Source organism: Danaus plexippus, chromosome 7, assembly GCF_018135715.1.
Source record: "Danaus plexippus chromosome 7, MEX_DaPlex, whole genome shotgun sequence".
NCBI lineage: Eukaryota > Metazoa > Arthropoda > Insecta > Lepidoptera > Nymphalidae > Danaus > Danaus plexippus.
In genome coordinates this window covers 988,469-1,008,078 of record NC_083541.1, presented here as the reverse complement: position 1 = coordinate 1,008,078, position 19,610 = coordinate 988,469, and the positions used below count along the sequence as shown (strand labels likewise).

The 19,610-nt window shown below is 34.8% G+C and overlaps 1 protein-coding gene across 12 annotated transcripts in view; it reads right to left on the bottom strand.

Moving 5' to 3' along the window:
* Window positions 1-1,393: 1,393 nt before the first annotated feature.
* LOC116770888 (kinesin light chain) overlaps window positions 1,394-19,610 on the bottom strand; it is a 28,985-nt gene continuing 10,768 nt past the window's right edge. For 8 of the 12 annotated variants that reach the window (XM_061520762.1, XM_061520763.1, XM_061520755.1 and 5 more), the window contains 13 exons: window positions 14,379-14,589; window positions 11,239-11,441; window positions 10,884-11,011; window positions 10,201-10,429; window positions 9,182-9,315; window positions 8,982-9,106; window positions 8,304-8,429; window positions 7,868-7,946; window positions 5,559-5,668; window positions 5,375-5,491; window positions 5,273-5,287; window positions 5,026-5,094; window positions 3,305-4,226 (listed from right to left, as the gene is read on the bottom strand). In XM_061520762.1, the coding sequence (XP_061376746.1) occupies window positions 4,134-4,226; window positions 5,026-5,094; window positions 5,273-5,287; window positions 5,375-5,491; window positions 5,559-5,668; window positions 7,868-7,946; window positions 8,304-8,429; window positions 8,982-9,106; window positions 9,182-9,315; window positions 10,201-10,429; window positions 10,884-11,011; window positions 11,239-11,441; window positions 14,379-14,564 (1,614 nt within the window). In that variant the 5' untranslated portion in view covers window positions 14,565-14,589 and the 3' untranslated portion in view covers window positions 3,305-4,133. Of the gene's footprint in view, window positions 2,423-3,304; window positions 4,227-5,025; window positions 5,095-5,272; window positions 5,288-5,374; window positions 5,492-5,558; window positions 5,669-7,867; window positions 7,947-8,303; window positions 8,430-8,981; window positions 9,107-9,181; window positions 9,316-10,200; window positions 10,430-10,883; window positions 11,012-11,238; window positions 11,442-14,378; window positions 14,590-19,610 lie in introns of those variants that run through there. The other 4 variants (XM_061520764.1, XM_061520765.1, XM_061520761.1 and 1 more) reach the window with 4 other exon arrangements.

The following is a 19,610-nucleotide window of genomic DNA, read 5'->3' as shown; positions in this document are numbered from 1 at the left end:
GTTACTTTGCAGCAACCGTGATCACCGTGAATAATAAAATCCGCGTAGTAAATCCGAATAATACTAGTTTCATTTAAATGAATACTCGCGAAAATCTTAGATCTCATTCCTTCACTGATATAAACAGTTCATGTAAAGGGACCCCCTTAATACGTGCTAAATACATTTTTGGTGTAAAAATTCTAAAATTCTAACTCAATTTATAATATAAAACGTAAAAAAAATGTGTTAAATAATTTAAAAATAAAATTACATAAAGATGAATAAATGAAAACCATTGCTTTATAAATATTTTACAAACTTTTTTTTTTTATGTTGTTACTAATGTCAGACACGCTGGAGTACGTTATTTAGTTGACAAATATGTCGACATTTAGTGTGAAAGGAATCAGATTTTTCTTTTCCCAAGTTCGAGTGAGTGCCCTTTGTTTTGTCAGCTGTGTCACGATGAGCAGTATATGAAGATTTTTTTAAATATTTTTCATTATAATCACATCCAAGTGCTGACGTTAGGTTTACTCACCTTTATTTTGTTTTTATATATCTGTATAATAAGTATATTATAATAACAATTCGTCGCTGCTTCTGTACATGACAGTTTTATTAAGCTATAACTATGTCCTCGCAAGAGCACACTTTATATAAAATATTATATTATATTAGATTAAAATTATTAAATTAATTTAGTATTAAATGAATAGAAACAGACTTATTATAAAGTCATGAGAACATTAATAGAGCGTCTGAAATATTTTTAAGTTGTTATTAATGTAGTGACATATCGTAAATTCTTTGACGGCTGCGTTTCTCATTAAACCCGAAACATGAGAGTTCATCGAGTGAGATACTGCTATAAACTTTAAACCATATATAAAACATATAATATATATAATGTGACTTGAAGATAGTAAATATTTAATATTTTATTAAATTTCAGTCTTAGTAAAAATACTTAATATTTCCATAATAACTGTATTAATTTCATATTAATGTATTTGATACGTAGATAATATCTAATAAAGTGTCGCAGCTCTTGCTGTGATCTACACCCATTAATCAATTAATTAAATATATACATTTAATTTATTAATAGCTGAAAAGGTTTAATGAGGCTAATTATATGTTAAAGTTACCTCTATTATATCCGAATCTACATACTTTTAACATTATTATTTTTCGTTTATATATTTAAATTATTCATGCAGAGTTTTAACTGATCAAGAAAAAACTATTTTCTCTTATTAATATTATGAACCAAAAATTACTTTGTTACGTTCTTAAGACTCAATTGTATTTAATGAGAAATATTATTGAAAACTTGTTATATATAACCGGAGTCAGGGTTAAGACTTATACTTTAATTATAAATAAAGGTTACATGATTGATACACACTTTTATTTCATAATTTATTTCGTATCATATTAACTGAGATCAATATTATAAATAAGCCGCTATGTGTTTTGCCGCAAAAGAATTTATAACATTTAAACTCTCAAAACTTTTAACCATTTATATAGAATTAAAAAATCTTTTTTGTCGTCCAAAGATTATCAAACGAGATTTCACGATCTGTTTATTTCTAAGTTCTTGCACGTTTCTAATATTACAAATTCTTCGAGCAACACTAAGCCGGGAAGCCTTATTTTAAGTACACTTCGGCAAAATACTCGACGATGCTAAAATATTATTCTTTTATCATTACACACTACATTTTAATTTTTTAAGAGATGCTTCCAAACGTTTAGCAATCAGTTAGCGAAAGAGCAACTATATTGTTAAATAACAAGCACCTCTTTTAGGTTTCACAACCTTATAAATGAAGCTACGAGTCAACAACTACAGCTTTAGATGGTTTATGGTAGAAGTTTAACAGTTGTCAGTTCAGGATTGTGAAACCAAACTTTTGATAGAACACGACATACGGCACACGGTTTTATAATTAAATTATCATCAATGACACATAATATTCATCTCTTTGATTTCCTTACAATATAGTTATGTTAAATAAGCAGAACAATAATAAAAAAATGGAATTAATGTAGATAATTTTTTTTTAAATACAATCGAATATATCGAAAAATATATAAAATGAATAATTATATTAATGTTGTGAATAACACGCATTCTAGGAAATGAAACATGAAATTTAAAAAATAATGTTAAATAGACCATCCAAGATGTTTGGATATATATTTCAATATTACTTAAATTTGTTTTTTTTTTAAGCTATTTGTAACAATGCTCAATTCATTCAGCCAATGTCAGCATCATGACTGTAGAGAGAGTATTCGTACGAGGGTCGACGTGACGTAGATGAAGACGTTCCGTGCAGAGGACGAGCGCTACCGAGGCCGGTCTTCGGGCGGCGAGCTGGGAGTCTCCGTCTTACTGAGCTCGGACAGGGAGCTTGCGCGCTTCATGCTGATACCAAACGTTGTTAAACTATTAATGATATTTCACTTCAGCTGCCACTTTTGACTTCTGACACATTACTTTTTTTATCACAAACAAGTACACGTGCACATGGCAGCGGTGATATTAAATAAAAATGTGCATTGTGCGATTGCCAAAAAAAAAGCTTCAAATAATAATTTAACAAACAGGGGTCACCTAGATGTAGATCTACGCCGTTTACGCTACGCTGGTACGATCTAAAACAAACCTCTCCGGGTCGGTGAAGTCTACATCAGGCGGCAGGTTTGCCGAGTGGCGGCCAGCTAGCCGATGGAAAAGTTTCGCCGACGAACGCCTCAAAGACTCGCGAAGTTTCGAGAAACTGGCACTCCGCGACACCTCGGCCGAACCCTGCCCCGTGTTATGCAATTTACACTCCATTTTGAATATTTTAATTTTGAATACATATTAAATGAACTCATACAATAATGAGTGTTATATGGCTGTAGAAGACTATACCTTTGCCTTCATACATTTTTCCGTCAAAACCGTTTGACAGCTTACAAAATTATCAAACCGCTACATCATTATTTTCGCGGTAAAATTAAAATGAATATTCCTCTCTAAAAAAAATGTTTTATGCGTAATGGTTCAGTAATGTAAGATCTAATGGCTGTGTTTCTGACTTTATTTGATGTATGAACCGGTCAACATTAACATGTATGAAATGCTACATTCATCTACATCTCTAACAGCGAAAGCCGTCATATATTCTGTCTGTATGCGTTTTCATGCTTGTGCCAGTATATTTTGTTACAATTCCTTCTCGTGGGCTATAAATTGCATAACACTGTAGACTCACCTTCCTAACTTAACAAATACAACAAAAACAAATAAAACAAAAAAACAAATGATACATAAATATTTATTAACAATTTAAAATTATCATTCGACAACCCGACAGACATCGAAGACTTCCAGCATCGGAGATTCATTGACATAATAAAACAATAAAAATGATTTTGTGTATTATCTGTATAATTAAAACGTATATTAAAATTCACATCATCGAGCACCTCGCGAGGATAAAACAAATCAAAATTATAATAATAATAATAATAATAAAAAAAACATACTTAAATACTTTACTCGTAAAGCTAAAACCGAAACATACGCTACAATGGAATGAGTTCATGCATTAAACATCAATTGGACATAATATTTTTTATATATAAAATAAAATTTATACATCCATGCATTAAACATTTATTAAAAAAAAAAATACTACCATCAGCAAAAAAAAAATAAATTAAGTTACAAATCGTTGTATAGGGAAGCGGTTATAGAAACTTAAATGCGAAACATTATTTGCGATCCATATTCAATATAAATGCTCCGAGCGCTCGTCGGACAACTCGGGATTACTCATTACTGTCATGACGTTAAAATACCTTAAGCTAATATATTAATATATATGTTATTTAGGGACGGTACATGTCTCATCACATGCTGTATATCCGACAGTCTCGGGCCCCAGAACATGCTGATGGACTCTAGACTACGCCCGCCGCGGTCCGAGCGGCTGGTTGTGATATAACAATATAAAAAGCATTACAAAACATAGGCGGGCGGCGATTTGAGTGTGTGACGAACGACCCAGGCGGAGCCGGCGGCCGGAGCTAGGCTCGTTCACAGGAAGCGAGTGAGTGCTTAGAATAACGACTAAAAAATATCTATGCTACTGGTGAGGCGGGTTCCCCGTGTTGATGCCTAGGGCATTAAACAGTTTCGACTTAAGGTTCATGCGCGGTTCGCTCGCTTGGTTCGTGGCCTATAAACATAAAGTGCGGAATAATTATAAATACAAAGAAAAAAAAACGACAAATCAAAGCTGACCGACGACCCTAATTACGCGTTAAAACGAGACACGGACGGTTCCACAGTTATTGTAAACCTTCGAACGATCAGTGTTCCGTCTCAAACTCGATCAGGTCACATCAAAGGTTGCGACGCTGCCACACACAGACACAAAGCTATATTTCTATATACATATATTATTGAGTGTATTTACATGGCCGCGTGAGACGGACACAGAAGCAGAACACAGACGATACGAGGACGGGAACGGGGAGGAGAGGAACACGGGGGAATGAGTCGAGAAGATAAAAATAAGAGAATTAAATGTTCCGTATGATTAGTACAAGTCCGCATCGACACTACACACGCCGCGTCTTCCGTTTTTCGTTCAACTAGGTTAATACGTGAGACTGTTACCTCTCCGTGTGTATCGTGACGTTGCAAATATGAAGTAATGAACCAGCGCTCGTGTGTCCGCCATGGAGTGGCACGTGGCTTCTTGTATAAGATATGTGCCCAAGAAATATTCTATTGAACTCTGTGTCGGCCTGATGTATTTTTTACTAGAAAATGTGGAGGTAGTCCAACGTACAGGCAATAGATTTAATTAGAGAGATCGCGCTCTAAAAATGACGAGCAATAATCATATATACAAAGCGGATGTGAAGAAAAATAGTATCTGATTCGGAGACAGGCAAATGGACAGTGATGATGTTGGTAGGGAGGGGGCGAAGGTTCAGGGTCACAGGTCAAGGTATAGGTTGGGCTCTAACCTCATCGGTCTCCCGCTCCGCGTCTCTCCGACCGCTCCTCGCGCGCGACTGTTTCACGATGTCCAAAGCCTAAAATTTACCTTTTCCTCTTAAAAAATAATAAAAATCAACGCCAATAGTTGGTGACGCCAGTCACGTGCACAGAACACAGAGCAATGGTGGTCAACGGGACGGTGTGACATGGCGTCCCGTGACATCTCATATAATATAATAATCATAATAATAGTAATATCCAATCGAGACTTACATGGGGTGGACCGTGCTAGGCAGCGTGCAAAGATAAAATCAAAGTTAATATGTTACGAGCTAGGCGTGTGACGTCACACTACCCTCCCCCTCCCCTCCTCACCTCCTTCCTGGTCCGCAGCGCGCAGTCCTCGAGCGTCTCCGCGGCCTCGTACTTGCCCTGTCTCCTGTACAAGGCGCCCAGGTTCTTGAGCGTGGTGGTGACGGTGGGCGAGTCGACCTTACAAACCATAGTTTAGTTTATTTGTATTCAGTAACCAAGCAGCCGGGTGTGCGTCGCGCGTTACCTTGGCCGCCTTGTGCCAGCCGCCGTACTCGCCGTAGGGCGCGTTCTCTTTCTGCAGATGTTTGTTCTCCTCCCTCTCCTCCGCGACCTGCCAGATGGGTTTGTTGTCTCCTGGGGGAGGTATATCGTAGTGTATATGATGCTGTATCGTAGTGTATATGATATACACACACACATGTGACACAAGTCGGGAAGGTGTGACACTGAGGCGGAGACATTTACTTCATATATATATATAATTATTTACTTATACCAGCACGTATTCCAGCCCCCTTTCCTACCTGTGCCACACTATATAATCCAAACTTGTGTCACTCACCTAGCACGCGGCAGACTTCATCGTAATAAATTCAATCATCTCACCATTAGTTTGCACCGTCCGACTAAATACGGAGAGTGGATAGTTCGTGGTCCGTACTAAGGTTCAAATAAACGACCGAGAACACTCCGCATGTAGTCCAACGACACAAACCTGTGCTGGTACGTCTCAATAAAATACCGATCATTTTAAATTTTCATGTATTTAATGGAACAAGGATACATTAAGAACTATTACACATTAATAATTCCAGCGCTCGCGTAAACATAAATGCAGATATGCGTTTTGAATGCATCGAAACAGTAATATATTTGGCAAGAAAATTCACGAACAGGCGGCACCTTTACAGCTAAAGGTGCGGCTGGTCGCTCTGAACCATCCAACTTGACTCAACGAAATCTTATTTCATTTACAAGTTCACTATAAAATATGGAAGCCTCGGCGGCCGACAGGGACGCTCTTATTAACAATTTTTGGCACAACACATAAAAAAAAACAATTAATAATAGTAACATGTATAAAATAATATAATCTATGCTACATACATTCGAGTCTCGACCAAAGAGATCTAATAAGGAACATAAACAAATAGTCATCTAAAATGTACTAAAAGAAAATAAAACTGCGCGCCCCTCTCCAACTTATATAAAACAATGCTGTAACTAGAGCCACAGACCGCGGCGCGGCCGGCGGGAGGGCTGTTTGTGCTCGGGCTTTACATGGTAACCGCCACCCGTACTAGATCAATGACAACAGATTAAAAATATCTTCACATTAACTACCGTTACATATTAAATAACATTGTGGATACATTAGGGTTGCCAGTATCGAGTATCTCCAGGATGTTATCAATATTCACATGCATGTATATAGTTTTGTCATTCATCTACACGACAAGGAATGTAGTTTGCAGTGTACATTGCACGTCTTCTATTAGTAGGGAACGTACGGCTAATGTTATTTTTTTGGCTTTTTTAATGAAGCTATATACTCTGAAACGGTAAACAACATAAAACATATTTAAAATAAATAAAAAAAATAAATATCATTAATAAAACACAGGAAACTGCGGAATAAATCATAAATAAAGCAAATGATTAATCTATGTATTTACAGGTATATGTATACAGCGGCGTGCACTCTATATAGGGAAATATCTTGTATACAGAACCGTTGTTGCTAAACCGACGTTAAATCCTTACTCACATACTTTCAATCACACGTCACTCGATACGAGTATTCACAGAGTTTTATAATTTCAATCAATTTAAAATTTGGTAAACTTTTATGAAAGCGCCATCTATCGAAAATAAACAGAAATAATATTAACAGGCGCTACTAGCGCCGCCTTCCAGCCAGTGCGGCTAAAAGCAGAACTACTCCTCAGTCTATACAGTATACAAATACGTCTTTAAATACAAGTCTGTTACGTACGGGCAACGTATGAAAAAGTAAATAAACATCGCCGGGGACACTTCTTTGTATGGATAAAATATCATATATCGAGTGACGAACCAACACCAAGCCGTGTGAACCAGGAGTACCTGACACCACACGAGCTATGGAATGGCATTGCTGTCCTAACATCGGGGCAATCATAGTCTTAGGTATAGGTTATAAGTTTTAATATGTAATTCTTATTACAATATACATATAAGTAAGTTTCGTAGTTTTCCGGGAACCTCCGGTTGCCGCTCTATATGATTAGTCCGTAAGTATTTGAGTACCCGCGAGGTGTGTTTGAGAGGTCATCGGTTGATTATAAATCAACTACATACTAATATCGGTCGGTGTACGGGTTGAGCTTTTTTGTTTTAATTACTTTGTTTATTAGTGATTTAACTGACGAGTTAATTATCGACAGGGCACATTATCTCTGCGAGCTCTGTTTCAGTGATGTGTGTTAATTCAATGTACACACTCACCCTACCCAACCTCTCCTCTGTGCACGCCTCTGTATGTTTAAAGTAGTGTATGTATGTCTGTCTTACCGTCGATAGTTCCAAACTCCCTCTCGTGTGCGCGTGTCAATACTTGCTTGTATAAGGTTTCAGCCTCCTTGTATTTGCCCTGGAATAACGAACATATCATATAAATACATAAGACATATTAAAACAGTAAGTAGTTAAGACTAAATTCGCTCAATGTTTGATAAATAATGCCCAAAATATAGTAAATCACTGGTCATTGAGTAAGATTTTAAACAAAATAGATATGCCAACCAATTGGCAGAACCGTCTCTATCTATGACTTATAACACGATTTTCATTGAGTGTTCCTTAGAAAATAATACAGACTTAAAAAAGAATTACAACTTATATGTCATTCTCATGCGTAATCTATATAGCTGGAGAGTTTCATCGAAACTAATTCAGTGTCATTTAGCCTTGGTCTGTTATCTGTAATACAAGTCTGTCATCCGGTCACCTGTTTGAGGTAGCACGAGGCGAGGTTGTTCTTAGTCTTGGCCACGTTGGGATCGTCCGGGCCCAGTTTGCTTTCATATATCTCCAGCGCGCGCTGATAGTATTGCTCCACCTCCTCGTACTTGTTCTGAAACATCATTTAGTTAAATATATATAATTTACTTTGATGAGTATGAAGTATGTTAAAATAGTAGCTAAGTTCAATCTTCTTTACTGATTATTCTATATTTTTTTTAATATCTCTGTTTCTGATAACAATTGATAGTTTCTCTATCTCTATCTCTAGGTTGCACATAAGAGAGTTAGTTTAATCAGTCGAGTCTATTAAAGACATGTTCATACAAAATTACAGTATTGATTCACGTTTCAATAACACCAAGTCATTGTTCTGAAGGTACACCGTTAGCGTTTTTGTTCACACCAATAATATTCTAAGCTATCTATAGGATATCTCAAATTGATTGGTATGTAAGTTAAAGCATTAAAATTCAATCAAATCGTGATTTGTATTGATAAACGGACTGTTTTGATTAAATGTTTGTTCTGCAAAGATATTAAAAAATAATTAATTGTCATAGAGAACGTTCCTTCCGCGACGTATGAATAAACCTACATATGTAAGGAACGTATTGTGTAAACGACATGTGTATGTGTGTTTGTCTGTTGATAATGTAGTCACCTGATTCTGACAAAGCAGAGCCAGGTTGTTGAGTTGTTTAGCGACGTCTGGGTGGTCTCTGCCCAGCACGGCCTCGCGGATACACAGGGCGCGCTTGCACAGGGGCTCGGCCTCGCGGTACTTGCCTGGACATTATTATTATATTAAATGATGCATTTTCTGTGTGTGTGTGTGTGTGTTAGAGATATCTCGGTATCTACCTCGCTTCCCGTACAGCACGGCCAGGTTGTTGAGCGTAGCCGCCACGGCCGGGTGATTCTCGCCCAAGGTCTTCTCCCTGATGGACAGCGCGTCGTTCAGCAGGTTCGCCGCCTCTTTGTATTTGTTCTGGTCACTGGTGACATACACAACCATTATTTTGACTTATCTCCGATAGTTTTCAGTGAGTCACGGCTTTACATACGAATGACTATTTAACTATAGACAGTAAGAATGTATACCTTACAAATAGTATACTTAGAAGAAATTATCGTTTTTAGACATATATTCAGTGAGATCACAGCCGTTATACGTTGGAATCTTTAAAGTATGGTCTAGATTTTAAAATAAGCTAAGATACTTCTTATATAAATATATATGTAAATGTCTTATTGATTCCAATGAGGGTAGTTCGTATAAAAAATAGCGCGAAGTCCGTTACAAGATACGTCATGATTGTTATTCTTATAGATTTGCACTCAACAGACCAAAGGGGGGATTTTATTATTAATATCATTTGTTCCTTATAGCCTATAAGCATGTGTCGTGCTAGATACAGCAAAAGGTCAGTGACCTGTGGCTACATTCTTTTCAATCTATGATCCACTGTGGATTCTTATTATTATCATCATCAACCTATCAGAACCCACTGCTGAGCAAAGGCCTCTTCTCACACGGAGAAGGTTAGAGCATTAATCACCACGCTTGCTCAAGACGGGCTGGCGATTTCAATCTTATAATTTGAAATTATAAGACCAGGTTTTCCTTCACCGTCCGTCAGTGGTGTCTAAAGACTCTTAGAAAGTACATATGATTCGGAAAAGATCACATTGGTACTTGCCAGATTCCGAACCCGCGCCCTCACGTGTGAGAGGAAGGCCTTTAACCTCCAGGCCACCGCGACCTACCGCGTCATATAGTATGCATATAAGGAATTATTTTGTAAAAATATCCTGTTAAAGCAGATCAGACATTAGGGATGTGCAGGCTTATATATTTATTAATTATTTGTGTTGCTAACCGATAGACCAGCGCGAGTATGTTCAACATGGTGGCGACGTCTGGGTGATCGTGACCCGATGTTTTCTCCAAGTCCTCGAGCGCCTGTTTACAGAGAGGCACGGCCACCTCATACCGACCCTGGGACGCGTACTGGATCACCAGGTTGTGGAGTGTGCGGAGGCGGGCGGGTATCTCGTACCCGGCGTTGATCTGCTGCGCGAACTGAGACGGCGGAGTCGGGGACATCGCTGGAAAATGATCGTTCATTATATATTGGTTAGTCGTGTGATTTGGACGTGTTTCTGAAGTATGATGATCTATGTAATATCTCCGGCTGTTCCATACACAATGAAACGTGCTTTCTGTTTAAACCTTTATATTGTATATTAATCACATGAGCTCCGACTAGATGGTCCCGGTAAAATGTCACGGCGGATGAATCAGACCAAATTAAAAGGAAACCACGACCAAAGTAACTAGCAGCGGGTAATAAGGTCTGTCTATAGTAGAATAGTTTTACAGAGGAAGATTACACCTTCGTAACTTACACATTTAATGAATTTTAAGGTAAGTTTATTTATGTGTTTAAATTGAACTTATATGCACTCTTCCGACGATATGCATATATCTTTTAACAACTTAAGACTTCGCAGTCTCAGTCGAAATGTGCATCCCCTCTACTCCCCCCCCCCCGATACTAACACTTATTGTTCCTGTTGTCGTCGTGGTCCTCGTCAGGGAACAGGTCCACCATGGGATCGTCCCTCTTGCCGTCCGCCTGAGCGCCGCGACTCGTCTCCGACTCCTCGGTGATGTCGCTATCGTATTTACTGTGACAGACATACTAACATTGCACTTGACTGCTAGCGATATCATTTTTTGCATATGTTAAAACCGTATAGATATTTTTATTTAGTACATACTAATAATAATAATGCCCAATATATATACGCCTGTGAGTCTAAGAAAAGTCTTAAATAAATAATAATCTTTCCCTTTAAAGAATAAAAAAGAATCAATACAAAATTTGAATTATAACTAGTATAGTTTATCATACCGTATAGATGCCATAAAGTCCAGGTGTTTATTTTCCTCCTCCAGCTGTGAGACCCTCTGCTCCGAGGCCTGTAACCTCTGCTGGGCAGCCGCCAGCTCGTCCCTGAGCCACGCGTTCTCCTGACACAGTCTTCGGACTTGTGTGCGTAGCTTCTGTTTCTCAGCTTCGACTGACTGGTGATATGACGCCAACGCCATCATCACCTGGACATTATATCAGTTACAGAATTTGAATACGCGAAATTCTTTACTATAAGTTTGAATTTAGGTCACTATATATATGACGGAGCTGGTCCAACTTTACCATCAGTTTGTTCACAAAAAAACTGAAATAACTGACGTAAAATGCATAGTTAATCTAAAGTAAATTGAAGCGAAACTTCTAACGCGTTCCAACAAGGTTGCGTTAAACGTTCAACGTTCCTGGAGAGGGGGAATAGAAAGAGACGGAGCGAGAATAAATGGGCGGCTCAATTGTCAATTGTAAGCAATGTTTATAAAGTTTTTCTTAAAGAAACAATAAGAGTTCCCAAAAAAATTTATGTCTACCCCTTCCTATTTCCGTTTTCACATTACAAAATTTTAATTCTTGCGCGCGGAGGGACGCCACGCACTATTTTTTTTTAATATTCACATCTGTAACTAAAACAAATAACACTAATTCAAACAATACAATTTGAACTCATGAATTACACTTCAGATTTACGAAGAAGCCGTTTCGAATATTAATTCGTTAATAGATATTATACGTTAGACATACAATTGCATGGAATACTAGAACATTCAATTGTAGGTAGATTACTTCAGAGCTGTAATATATTGAAACTACAGACAAACTTACATAGAAATTATATTTATTAAACATTACAAGTATTGTGTATGAAGGATTTGTTTCTGTATCACGACAAAACGCTTACAGTGGGAGTCGTCTCACGGAATATTCAAAAGCTGGATAAGGTGACACAGGTCCCTGACGTTTGTTTAACAAACAAATTGAATGACATTAATTTCGAACGCTAACTACTGACTTACTTAACGTTTAAATCAAACTAATATTTTTCAGATTACACTACGCGTATTTTATTATTTTAAAAACGAGATGTGACGACATTCTCATCTTGTCTGCCCGTGATCACGGTTGCTGCAAAGTAACCGAAACGTCGGGCCTACGTAGTTTTTTAAAATATGTTATAAAATACGCGTCGCGTATAATCCGAGAAATATTAGTTCATATTATTTTTTAATAACAAATACTAAAAGTATTAAGAATATACTGTTTTCAATCTCATATCTACTTATAGTACATACGTATGTATATGGCGCCTATTTATAACTCACAAACAAAACCGCTTCTTAATATTAAAAAAATATATTAGAATCTATTTAATATCAACGCTATAATATTTTCTACATTTTCTGCGACACTACACTCATGCAATAACAATGCGAAGCTAACCCCAAGACACTCTGTACCCCCCACGTGAGGTCAATAACCCCATGATATCATCTGGGGTCCGGAGCGTCCCGAATGAGAACGTGTTTAGTGTTAGACTTGTCTTATATATATGTATTTTTTATCACTTTAGTCTTTGACAGAATATAGGACGAGCATACAATGATATAGGTCGTTAAACCCAGTTTTACTAGCTGTGAGAATATTAAGCCATCGTTTTAGCTCCTTGGTATATGGGACACGCTGTAGAGATACAACTCAAAGCGTTAGAATCAGGTCATATTGTACACTATGTATGTATTTCATTTCAAAAATAAACTACAGAAGCCATGTTCATAGTTTAAGTGTTATCATTAAATATTATCGAACAATTCGTATTGTAGAGTGATTGTCACTGTAAGTGAGTGTTTGTATATATATCCTATTTTATAAGCCGTTAATTCTATACTAATATAATATAATATGTTCAGCGTTTCTTACTACGTGTTTTGCACCGTCGCGTCGCGTCATTCCAAAGAGAATTTCTTTATGCTGTCGTGTGTGAAATAATATTAATGAAAAACTGTAAAATGTTCGTCTGACGATGTTATCTCGTAGTAAGGCTACCGGTTGGGGAATTGATATTTTTGTAACCACTAAAGTAACGTTAAAATCGTATAGTTTAAACAAAAGTAGCTACAGATTCAGAGTAATAAGGTGACCGACGGTATATTAGAATCGACTAACTAATATAGTTATGCTGGCTCTATAAAAACCGATATTTAGTTAAAATATATATGTATAGCTTCAAAAGGTACTTCCAATATTCACGAAACAATTTACAGGTTTGCAGTGACGAAGTAACGTTTAAATTAAATTGAATTTTAATACCATACATATAAAATTTCAATTAGAATACATACACTTATACAAGAAATGACGAGATTATAAAAAAGTAACATTTGATTACTTTGTTTCAAGTAATACAACTCTGGAGCGGCGATCGTGACTGGCGTCGGTTCTAAAGCCCGTATTGATTTTACCTTACAATTATAAACCACCGTATACACTGAATCTATTAAAGGACATTTTTATCAGCTGAACTAAAAATTAGTATGAAATACTATTCGGGAAATATTTAAATTAAATTCTTATATTAGAGACGAAAATGATATAAATATTGACAAATAATAACAAGTTTGTATTTATTTAAATGTACGTATATAAAATTGTTTTTATTATTCGGAGTATATAAAATACTTATTCGACAATACTCTTATTTATAATAATCATATATTTTTTTAACATATACATGTAGTAAAATGGTCTAAGGGTACAAAAATTGCTTATAGCTCATTACAGTATGTAACGAAAAAACTTCTCTCTTTGTATATTACTACCAACTCTTATACAAAGATTTTCACAATACAATATGCTGTACGCGATATAAATAACACATTGTCAAATAACTCAAGACCTTTATTTGTTTCATACAAATAGTATTAAATTAAACAAGTCGCTCCTAAAATACGACAAGCTTGAAACGCGGTCTGTGTAATAAAAAGAAAACAATAAGTTCGGTCATTTGAACGATAAAGTATAAAATGGATGGACAGATTCAAAAATAAATGTTACAAGTCTCTGACAAAACAAATAACGATGACTAGGTCTGCACAACAGGGAAGAAATATGTAGGAACTGTTTCTCACCTGTGCCTCTCCTAGCCCCAGCTCGATGGCGTCGATGCTCTTCCTGACGAGGGCCACCTTCTCATCGTGCTCCGTGTTGGCAGCCAGCCCCGCCAGCAGCTGCGCGTGCTCCGCCTTGAGCGCCTCCAGGCCGGCCGCGACCGTCCTCGCTCCCGTCACCATTTCCTCCTGCGACATCGCTGTCATTCTGCCCAGAGATTCGATCTTCTTACTATTGAAAAAAAATATATATATTAGAAAATAGATAACACTCAAGTATGAGTTAAGTTAGAGGAAAGTACTTATAAAATTGATAAACTAAAGTTAAGGACAGTTATTATGTACTCGTATTATTTAGCAAAGGTCCTGTGTTCAATTTATTGAGACATATAACTTTACAATTATATTATAATTGAAGGTTTTTCTGTTGAAGACTGTTTGTTCAGCAAGTTCCATTAATTATTTATGATTTATCATATTTTTACGAATTCGAACACATTTTAAATATCAAGTTAAACTGTTACTTATAATATATACAAAATTTAATAAACCTTTCTACTCAAAATACGAGGTAGTTAAAATAGTCCTAATAAAATTAAATCAGTTAAGATTTTCTCGTCACTGCTGAATAATCAAAAAATTTTATACGTTTTTAAAATATTTTTTCACACAACAGATACTCTACCAGATCAAACTTTATCGGCGCTAATTTAATAAGTACACTGGAGATGTTTAAAATCTCAACATGTAAGAGGAGATAAGTAGATCGTATTAAGATTACACTGACAATATAGACATTTTGAATAATAAAATAGAATATAAATACAAGACTGGTTTTTATCTAAGACTTTGTTTGTGTCAGTTTCAGAATTAGAAATGAGTAGCTGACCGCGCGCACTCTGTTCTTCCTTAGAGTCAGTATCCGTTTTAAGGTTCTAAGCTACCTTCCCACCAATCTTCAGCCAAATCCGTACAGCCTTTCTTGAGTTATCGTGTAACTAACATACATGACCTTCATATATAGATCAAGATAAAATTATACATACGCATATAAAATTCTATTTTTCTTTAAATCTATCGTTACAGAACAACACTGATTTGTTTTTTCAGGGTCAAGTGTTTAATCAATCTTTATTAAACATAGGCATTTAAATGTGTAATGGGATAAACTTTGTATGCAGAATGACGATGTTAGCTTATGGTAAAAGTCTGAACGGAGAACGTTTAACTTTCGTCACTTCTGATTAGTTTATTTGGGTTATAGGATGAAGTCTTCTGTCGGTTACCCTGGGACGAAACCTTGATTATATTGTGTACTCAAATTACATATCGACACTACTACTGACGAGTGAAGTGACGATATCAATACGCTTAATACAAGTTCGCATCGTGACACTACGTACGGAACGTTAATAGTTTTCATTCGGTCTTCACACTTTATAGTAATAAAGTAGCAATTACAAACTGAAAATGCCTCGCACGTGTGAAATTTATTAATCATGAGATATTATATAACGAATATGTATACCACAAATTCAATAAATGTTTTTAATAATTGGATGTATTTTGTTATGGGTAACAAGAAAATTATATTTTATTCTCATACATACATATAATAACAGCTTAAAATTCAACGTAGAGAATTCTTATCGAGTTTTAATAGGCCAACGAAACAAGATAAATTGTGTAAACAAACTAACTTCTACTGTTAATTTTTTTTTTTTCATATCTCTACCAGAGTTACAATCAAAATCTAAAAAAAATATTTATCCTTTAATTCCTACAAAATGTAACTAAATGTATATTTAAAATAAAATGATAACATGAGCACATTTTCTACAAAGTTTTTGTTATGAAGTATTTTTTCTAAAATAGCTACTACTTTGTAATGGTTACAGTAAGAACACAATTTTTAAATACATATATATATTTAAATACATATATTTAAATATATATATGTATATATATATATATATGTATAATCTACTGTTCAAATTTTTTATCTGTAAATATTGGTAGTAGAACTATTTTGTAATCTGACAGTTTATTTACAGACTATATCTATTTTTATTGGTTCACTGCAGATAAGATAACTTTAGACAAATACTTGAAAAAAAAAATACCTTCAATAAAAATGCTATTTAAAAACCTGTTACTTTATATATCGTTAAATTGTTATAAAAAGTTGAATGAAAAGTGCATCAACAGAAGTAGGATTCTAATTTAGGACTCCCGGGCTGTCACGCCGCAGTCCCTATTTTATTTAAACTATAGTGCCCTACTACGATAAAGAGCATACAATCAATCAAATAGTTAAATTTATATAGGATCATATCGAAACTTTCTTTTACGATTTCTGTCTTAGAAACCAATTTTCCTACTCAATTTGTCACAGTTGTAGTATTCATAAAAGAATTGATAACGAAAATTAGGTGAATACTGTTAGGACATTTTCGCTGACTATAATCCAATTATTTTCACTAATTAAGTTTGGTGAGCTGGTCGTAATCCTATTTTTGTTAGTATATATGTCAATGATATTATATGTTACGGTGATTTGGTTGGCCTAAACTTTATATATACATGAATAATAATATTTATATATTATTCTTATATGCATTCTTTTTGAATTTAATTATAATAAAAGCATTTTCACGATAACACTACGTATCTATCTCCAACGAAAACTTAGTAAAAAAAATGGAAAAATTAATTACATCGGTGCGATAAATTTTCAAATTAGATTTTCTGAACCGACCTCAATGAAATTATATGAGGGTAGGTCGAAGTTTTGAAAGTAGAAGCTATTTTTTAAGATGTTTTGGCCGATATTTCATAAATATAAGAAAAATAGCAACAAAAAATATTTCCAATAGTTTAAACCATCGTTTATAATACTAATTAATCGAAAGCTGATAAGTTATTCCGTTCATACGTGAGAGTATGTGACGGGAAGCTGCGAGGAATGCAAATTATACATAAATAGGTCAATAGCTTTTATTGTATAATGGAAACGTCGCTCGGTTTATTGACAGTTATCATTTGATACATGTTGCAGGAAGTAACTTGTACGGACGTTTTGTATTCCGTCTGTAATTTTTTTCATCGATTAGTTTTGGGAAATAAAATCTAGAATATATATTTTTTTCCCTTATGTTTAAATTACTGCTACGCTTGAATAATATAAACACGTGAACACTTCAAGGCTTAGTCGACGCTAGAAGCGTTTATTTAAAATTATAGTCACTTCGTGAAAACGTCCGGGTGAGTTATTACTGTGTACTGTAAATGTACAATTTAAAAGATGTTGATACTTTTTTAAGAATATAATGTAATTTACTTGTAATATGAAGTAGATAAGAGGTTTGGATTTTGTATATACATATATACATACATAATGATAAAATAGTTATTACATGTAGAAGTTTTAATAAAATTATTAATTTATATAGATTAAAAATAACAGCAAAACTTTCAATACATGAGATGCCTTATTGCGTAGACCTTAAAAATCGATGAAAACCAAGCCACCCTACTCCAAAGACCCCTCAAATCTCAACACAGTCTTTTATTCTCTAAGAATCTTATTAATTTTAGCAAAAAAATCATGACTAAATCATAACTTGAGAAAACATTATATTTAAATGATTACACATACTTTTGGTCCCGTCCCTACCACTAGTTTGCATTCTCGTACTATTGACATAAATGTTGATACTATAATGTGTGAAAATTTATTAGTGAAAAACTTCAAACGAGCCGTGTGTAGTGTGACTATAGAAACTTGTAGTACCGTTATGAGTATAAACGAAGACAAAATTCCAGTTCAATGAGCCAGAGTCCATTAGGCACAAAGGTTTTACATATAGTGCCCTCTATGAGTGAGGGTCAGTAAAATAGAGACGTACTCATTATATCAGAAAGAGACAAAATCATTGAAAATAAAAAAAATAATTATGTAATTAATATTATTTAAAACAATTTATTATAACCACGAGCCATTGATAATTGTCGTATTACAAGTTTACAAACATACAGAAGGCTTCGGGCGCTATCACCCCTTACCCTCCCCGTGGGGGTAATGGACTACGTGGGGGGAATAAAACACCATCACCATGGCAACCAATGTCGATAACCCCCCGCCAGGCTTACGACAGACGTAAAATAAAACATAAAAATATTGTAAAGGATAATAAGTAACATGACATAGAAAAACAATGTTTTGATATTACAAATTCTGGATTAAAATACAATTGAACAACTGAATTAGCTTTGTTAATTATCGAACAATGGGAATTTAAATTATGTGTTAACAAATATATTAAGAGGCAATGAGTACATACATAATAAAATTATATTTATATTTTATAATAATATTATAATAACTTCGTATAATTGTGGAGTTCACCTAAATATTAAACACAAATAAGTAATTAAAAGTAATAAAAAATATATACGTAAAACAATTTGTAAAATCAGTCAACACGGCATTAATGAACAAGACTTTCATTCACAAAATCTAAATTAATTTACATTGAGAGTGTAGGAAGGGTTGTTCGAATCGATTCGTCTAGACAAAAACGAGCAGCTATAGAATGTATTTAATATATTGGGACCGGTTACTGATATTTTTAACCAGACGTAGAGGAACAAAGAACTATGCTTCGGATCGATGTCAACCGGCAACATTTACACCGCTTTATAAAAGAGTGTTTTATTATCTGTGTATTTGTTGTATGGCAATACCAAAGAAATATGGCGTCCATAAACATTTAGTGATAAAATAGATAGCATTTAAAACTAATACGCCGGTTATGATAGAAAAAATTTAAATACAAATTTAAAAGTTTTTGTACTATTTCTTTATAATGTATTTTGTAGATATAAAATTTAGAAGAACGAATAAAAACATTACTTAAATTGTTATTAACTGTCTAATAACCGTGACTGCGTCCGCAATCTGATATATCAACAAAAACCTCGTATGTGCAAAATATAACTGAACACGTAGCTATGATAACAATAGTTATTTCTTGAAAAATTTCAATACTTTTCACTATACTCTAATATATAATATGTATCATAATTAATAGCAGCTTTCTCGTAATTTTCTCACAACTTCAGACCTTATGAATTTTAAATATTCGTCTATAAATAAAGGCTATTTCATTAATCTCAGATAATATTATTTATAACTAAGTTTGGACAGAGCAGTGCTTAATTTCCATCGACATTCATAGACCTCATTCATAG